The 7,426-nt window shown below is 43.1% G+C and overlaps 1 protein-coding gene across 1 annotated transcript in view; it reads right to left on the reverse strand.

The window, feature by feature from the left end:
• Reln (reelin) overlaps positions 1-7,426 on the reverse strand; it is a 295,852-nt gene that overhangs the window by 70,112 nt on the left and 218,314 nt on the right. Inside the window, exons 29-31 of the mRNA XM_033755897.1 lie at positions 6,146-6,303; positions 4,776-4,983; positions 3,569-3,645 (exon numbers count right to left, since the gene is read on the reverse strand). Coding sequence (XP_033611788.1) covers positions 3,569-3,645; positions 4,776-4,983; positions 6,146-6,303 — 443 coding nt within the window. The remainder of the gene's footprint in view (positions 1-3,568; positions 3,646-4,775; positions 4,984-6,145; positions 6,304-7,426) is intronic.

Here is a 7,426-nt window from a genome sequence, read left to right on the forward strand (position 1 = left end):
GAGAGAGAGAGAGAGAGAGGAGGGACAGAGAGAGAGGTGGAGGGAAAAAAGGAGAGGGAGGGAGGGAAAGGGGGTAGAGAAAGAGAGAGAGGGAGAAACAGGGGCTGTGAAGCTGTTAATTATCTGGGGTGGCCCATTTAGAAGGCAGATTACAGTACCAGAAATGAAGCATCCTGAGAATAATACCTCAGTGACTCATACTTTTTCGTTCCTTCTATTCAAAATCAGTCCAAGACCAGAACCTGCATGGCTCTGGAACAGGTCCTATCTGTGACAGTTTTAAAAATACGTCCACAAATTCTTTGACACCCTTCCCTTCAAGAAATGGAGCTTAGTTCTCTTCCTTCTTCTGAGTTTAGATGGACTTAGTAACTCACTTCTAATTAACAGAAAGAGGTAGGAGCCCTTGTGTGTGGCTTCGGAGGAGGTCATAAAGGCACTGCAGCTGGGACTGGGGATGTAGTTAGTGGTAGAGCACTTGTCTACCACGCAGGAGGCCCTGAGTTCGATCCCTACCATTAGAAAAAAACATTCAGCCTATGCACACATCTACATAGTAAGAAAACTTCTAAAAACTTCTTGCCAAAGCCAGAGGAGAAGTGCAGCCTTTCCCAGCGGCCGAGTGAGTGACCATCATAGAAACGATCATGCAGCCCTGGTCTCCCACGGACTGCTCCACACCCTATCAGGACTAAATCTTAACCGCAGCTTCTCTGGAGAGGCTGAGGCAGAACCACCCAGCCAGGCTGCCCTGATGACATCGATATCATTGTTGTGATCCGCAGAAACTCTAAGCTAACCCATGTTTGTTGTTTGAATCACTCGGCTTTAGGGTGGTTTGTTATATCGCGCACCTCCACACTCTTACCAAGTCAGAATTTGCACATTAACAAATGCAAATCCCAACTGATTTCAGGTGTGCGTTAAAATACAAACCACAGACTGCGGCCCAGGAGGTGGATCCTCCATCTGATCGCTGCTTGTTGCTTTCCTCCTCTCTAGCTTTCCCAGGAGGACCACATTCTTTCAGGAAGCAACAAGGTCTGAGAGAGGAGCCTCGGTGCCAAAGTGTCAGGAAGGAGTGCCTTCCAGGTAAGGAGAAAGCAGTGGAGTGGAAGAAAGGGAAACAGCAGCCCCCATTTCCTGCCAGTGGCTGAGCCTCATTATCTATGTCATCTACCGCTGTGAACATTCAAATCAACCAAGCCCTGTCAGTGCAACTATGAAATGTTTGAGGCCTGTAAAACACTGCTCTATTTAAATGACAACTCCATCTGCCCTCTGCCTACTCTTACTGAAAACAGCCTGATTTTCACTTTAATTCCAGATATGTAAATTGATGCCTCAGCTTGAGTAAGTAACGAATCTTCACTTTCAGCACTGGAAGACATTTGCTCAAGGATTTAGGCAGATTTACATGCTAACAACCAGTTTTCAATAACAGGCTGAGAAATAAGTGCCCGTGGGGTGTGAATTACGAGGGCAACACTGAGTTGAAGAAAATGGCTCAGGACGAGCTGAGAACAAGTTACTTGTTCCCGAAGGGATCTTAGGGTGAGCCTGCCCCATAGGCGGACAGCAGCACTTGTCACCAGAAGTTAACACAGAGCAGACCTCGGACCGGTGATAAGCAGATGCTTCTTACTACACACTATGGTCATGTTCGAGGTCTCCTTTTGCTTATATACAAAGATGGGTACAAATATGGGAGTTTCAGAAGAGTCATGCACTGGAAACTTTCTTTAGGTTTCAATTTATTAAACGTCACGTTCCTGGTGAGCTCCTGTCCAGACCAGTGATCTAAATCGGCACCTCTCCCCGAAGAAGTTTACTTTCTTTCTTTTTTGGTACTGGGGACCGAACGAGGGACGGAAGGACCTTGTGCTTGCAAGGCAGGCGGCAGAACCACTGAGCTAAATCCCCAGCCCAGAAGTTTGCTTTCTGTCTCCACAGCTCATTTGTTTCGGCGTAGCTGTTATAATGGAGCATCTTCTCCTTCCCGCAAATGGTTACTAGTGCTGTCCTGTTGTTCTCTGCCTAGCACACGGGAAGCTTCTGCTTCTTGTCCTTCTCACTACACTTTCTTGCCTCCTCTGGTTGACAATGTCTAGGATCTACCCAGCTGATGCTTCATGGTTGTGGGGGCTGGAATGAGGACCTCAGACGAGCCATGAAGAAAATGTAGCACAAGGGAGAAGTCACACTGGTTTTAATCTGCTGGTATTTAAAGGGCGATTTGTTATTGCAGCATAACTTAACTCATCATGACTGATGCATCTGTCTTTTTGTGGCATTGTGTCAGCAGCCCTTAGAACAGTATCTGGTTTAGAACAGGTTTTTAATAAGTTTCTGCCAAGGAGATTAACAAATGCAAAAGGGTCTCTAACTTTTCTGGCCACTATTAAGTAGATGATTTGGATAATTACTAAAGGCGAGCCTTTGGTTCATGAGGATATGACCCAGAAAAGTCAAATGTGATGAGCAGAGCTCTCTGTGCTTCTACTAACTGGTGTTGTTTGAGCCAGTGTGTTTTATACAGTCACACCTGACATAAATACAGGCTTAGGTAATAGTCTTGTAAAATGTTTCAGTATTACTTCTGAGGCCAAGGCTTGGAGGAAGAGCTGTCTGAGAAGTTCATGGATTTTGTGCTAAAAACAAACTCACACTCTGGGTACCTCAGGGAACCCTGTCTTATCTGCAGAGCTCCTGGAGGTCTCCTACGCATCAAGGGTTTTGCATTTCTCCCAGAACTGAGACATCGGAGATAAGATGGAACGGGCACTTCTGTCAGAGTTCAGGGCAAGGAAAAGAGTAGAGTAGGATGCTTCAGACACATATTCTGGAGTCAGAGTGAGTAGTTTGAGTCCAGTGTACTTATTAACTGCATGATTGTGAGCATGGTACTTGACTGGCTTGTGCCTCAGTTTCCATACCTATAAACTAGGATTAATAAATAGCACCCACAACAAAGGGATACCATGGAGATGAAAGGAATTAATACGAGTAAAATGCTTCCCATATCACAGGTGCTCAATAAAAGTTCACTTTTATGGGCTGGGGATTTAGCTCAGTGATTCCACTGCCTGCCTTGGAAGTGCAAGGACCTAAGTTCGATCCCCAGTACCAAAAAAAAAAAGTTGACATTATTTTATCATGAAGGATCTCCCCTACACAAGGACTGTGGTCCTCCCAGTGTGCTTGGGGGCAGAGGCAGAGTTTGATGAGCATCCAGGAATGCCCTGCAAGCTTTAGACATCACACAGAACATCAGAGTTTCTGTTCTTGTTTTCCTCTTCCTGTAGAGAGTCAGAGTTCCGGGAGACAAATGCCTTCTCACCTTGCCTACACCCAGACTGGCTGTGGCATTTTTCAGATGTAAGGATCTGGATGAGAAGTGTTAGGGATCTTGGCTCCATGCAACCTCCCTTTCTCTACGAAGGGTAAGGGAAGAGATGGAACGATCAAGGGAATGTACGAGTTTGCAAGATCCAGGCCAATGTCTGGGAGGAAAAAGGAGTAATTTGCCAATAGCAATTGCAGTTTCTATGGAAATATAACAACTTACCTTCATTTCTAGCCCTTGGCTTGATGCAGGTAATACCTGAAGTTTTGCTTCCAATTTGTATATAAAACTGAACGAGTCTGGGGGGAAAAATTTCAGTTTACTTACAAATACGTGATTCTGGAAGAGCTTTAACTCTTTGTATGTTTTAATATAAAGAAAAAACCTCCCATAACTCTTAAGCACTACTTTTAATCTCACAGATCATAGAACATGCAGAAAGTATATAGATTTTAGTAAGGTAATTCTGTAACCATTTTGGAAAAGTTAATAATGACTCTAAATTTTATTCTGTATAATAATCTAAACAAGAGAAAACAATTTAACCCTACTTCTGATGTAATTTAATGGGAAATTCCTTAAATCCAGATAATTCCATTATTGGAAATTCAAGATAAAACAAATCAAACACTATGAAGTTGAACATTGTTTAGAGCCAGATAATTATGTGTCTATTACTGATTTAGACTCAATGGGTCTCAGTGTAATGAAATTACGCCTCCATCCTTGGTAACCACTTGCTGGGCAAATATCTTTGAGAAAAGAATGTGGAAGGAAAGGGAAAGAGTGAAAGCAGAAAAAATATGAAAGGGCAACCTCAGATTTTAGAGAGGACAAGGTCTACAAATTTCAAACTTTATTCCATTTCTTTCTCTCCAATTCTAAAATTCTAAATTAATTGATAAAAAAACCCAAACCAAACCAAACCAAAAAAACACAAAACACCAAATAGTTTCATTTTAGGTGTGCTATTTCATTTAACCTTAAAAACCAAACAGTTCTTTAATTTACCAGTAGGTGTCAGGGTAGGTATTTGACATTTCTAGGCAGTTTTAAATAAGTGACTACAAACAGATAAATGAAGTTCTATCATTTGTAGACAAAGAATTTAAAGTTGGAAACATCTTTGTTTCATTAGCATACATTAAGAATGATATCAAAATTTTTTCAAGATAACAAAGAACTTGAGAATACCAAGCTAAACGTTCACCAGGCAGCCAGGCCTTGGTGATGATTATGCTGATTAATGGATCATGTATGACTTTTGGAGCGACCATGTGTTTTATTATAGAGCCAAGCTATGCTGTCTTTTATCTATCAGAAGCTATGTATAGAAACGTAAACTCTCAGTAACAGAACAGAATGTTTTAGGTCAGACCACACGGCGCGGTTGGTGCCGTGCACAAGGAGAAGCACGCTAGCAGCTCACCTGATGCTCCTGGTGTCCAGCGGGACAGTCCTCGCTTCCCTTTTCCCAGGGCCATTGAAGTAGAGAGACCTGCCGTCGTTAAGCGTCCCGCAGCCGGAGCCCACCTGGCCGCCGGTGATCTTGTACCACAGTGGGCTGAGCTTTCCCTCAAACCTATCGAACATCTCGCTGTGGCTGGGGATGTTTGACACACAGGTTCCCTGGGCGGCTTCAGAGAAAGGAGAGATGCAGGGTGGGAACAGTCAACACACAGGCAAAGAAAGAACCTCCACAGGTGTGGGGGAAGGAGGCCACGGGGAAATCAGAACCTCCCAAAGCCTGTCTGAAGACAGCCATTATTATTATCACCGAAGATGCTGCTCTGCCTCTGAAATTTAAAGTTTTTTTAGTTAATAAAGAGACATTGGGAACAATACGGTCTCCCAGTTCCTGCTGCTCAGAGGGTAAGCTGCGAAGAAGTAGATCTTGCCCATAATAAAATGTGCTCATTTGTGGTCCTTCCATTTGAGCGTCATCAAGGGGATCCAGTCCTAGATTTAAAACCCACCAGCCTCAAATCTACGAGCCACAGCACTGTCCCCACAAGGCCACTAAGCATCCATCTCTGGTTCTGCACAGATGCAGGGCAGGGCACGGACCAGCTGGGAAAGGGCCGTCTGAAGTTGCCTGCAGGAAAATTTCAAAAAAATATTTTGAAGCTCATGATATTTTATCCAATTTTAGCTTTTAAGCTCAGCGCCCTTCTTATTTTTGCAGCAGTAACATCCAAAGGCCAAAAAGTGATTCTCTTGTAAAGCTGTCTTTTCGCAGTCTTTGGTTTATTATTTTATAATTTCAATGCTTCCTTTAAATGTATAAAGTCATATTCTGTGTTTTTAAAGCAGTGTAAAGAGCTCAGGGAGCCCTGTAGTCAAGTGGTGAAGAGCTTGGGTTTGAGTTTTAGAGAAGGACTGAGTCTGAAGTTCACCTCTACAACTCCTAGCTGCATAACCTGAGTTATTAACCTCTCTATTCTTAGTTACCACAAATGTAAGCAGGGTTCACAGTACTATAGCACTGGATTATTGGAATTAAAAGGCATGAGATAAAAAACACTGTACTGCCTGGCATGAAGTAGGACTTTAAGTAATGTTCATTCTGATTGCTGTTAATAATACACAAATCCCCTCTGGGGAGTGAAGTTTATATTATCACGCTTTCTTCCTGAGACAGCTTGAAACACTCTTAGTACCTCAATGTGCCTGGATGGCAAATGTCTGCAATCCTTAGGCATTAGAGAAATAAACTCAAGAGCCTACTTCTTTGAAAGACCACGAAATATGGCAATGACAGATGAACATTTCACAAGCAAACCATCAGGCTAGCCTTACCCATGTAGCCCAGGTCGCAGAAGCACACGCCTGAGATGCAGTCCCCGTGGCCACTGCAGGAGCTGGGACAGGGCTCAGATATGTACACTCCGTCCAAGCCGAAGGGAGGCACGTTCTTCTGGGAGCTGCTCTCCTGGATCCACCGGAACCGGGTCTTGCTGTTGGCAAACACAACACATGTGTCTCTTACAACCACATTTCCCACTAAGCACCAGAGTACAGAAGATTCACGCACCTCCAGGTATTTCACATTTATTTGGCCATCACCCCTGCTTGATCACACATTTAACCTGTGTAAGATGGCTCTCTCATGTCTTTCTCAAATCTTCTTCAATATAAATGTTTCAACACCAGGAAGATAACAGGTACAGGAGAAGATGTAATTTTTTTTTAATACAAGGCTTTGAAAAAATGTATTTATTTATTTCTGTGCCAGGGATTGAATTTAGGACCTTGCATTTGTGAAGCAGGTAGCAGAATAGAAGGCTTTTCATGGCCAGAAGCGTATCACAGGTTTTTATTGCATATTTTCCTATCCCTTCCTTTGTTGGCGATACTACCCAGGAAGATATTCTTTCTTTTACTTAACAGGTCATATCCTCATTATACTAATTTAATGAATATTAGAATATGCCATTTGGGAACTTTTGAAACGATCAAGTAGAATATTCTTTGTTAGGACACATGGGGCACTGTGGCTGTTTGCCACTGTTGTGAGTCAGGCAGGGAAGAGATGAGTTTGCATGAATAACTCCATTGCCTCCCTCACCCACCTTTTTTCTCTTGCCTTTCTTCCTTCCATCCTACTTTCTCTCTCTCTCTCTCTCTCTCTCTCTCTCTCAGAACTGAGAAAACAGACGAAGCTAAAGCCCAGACAGGATGATGATCTTTCTACCTTCTCTTCCCTCCTTAAGGCACCACCGGCTGTGTTGCCGCCAATGGCCTTCCTTTAACCCATTGGTCCATCAACATCAGAACAAGGACTGAAAGAGTGCAGAGTCTGCTTTGGTTTGTTGTTGTTGTTGTTGTTTATTAATCGGAAAAAACTGCCCAAAATGCTTTACAATGAGACTGGTTGGTTGCTCAGTTCTTTTGTTTGTTTTTGGTGTTGTTTGATTTGATTTGGTTCTCTGGCATAAATAATGAAAATAGTTCTGAGGTGAAAAAAATGAACAAAGTATGGCTGTCACACCACATTTCAGTGTCCCCCATTTTGGCTTGCAACTCACCCCACTTGGTCTTCAGGTCAGGTTAGGAGTGAGTCCTGAGAAGTTAGGGCTT

Source organism: Fukomys damarensis, unplaced genomic scaffold (genome assembly GCF_012274545.1).
Source record: "Fukomys damarensis isolate Sample0158 unplaced genomic scaffold, DMR_v1.0_HiC HiC_scaffold_4, whole genome shotgun sequence".
Classification (NCBI taxonomy): Eukaryota; Metazoa; Chordata; class Mammalia; order Rodentia; family Bathyergidae; genus Fukomys; species Fukomys damarensis.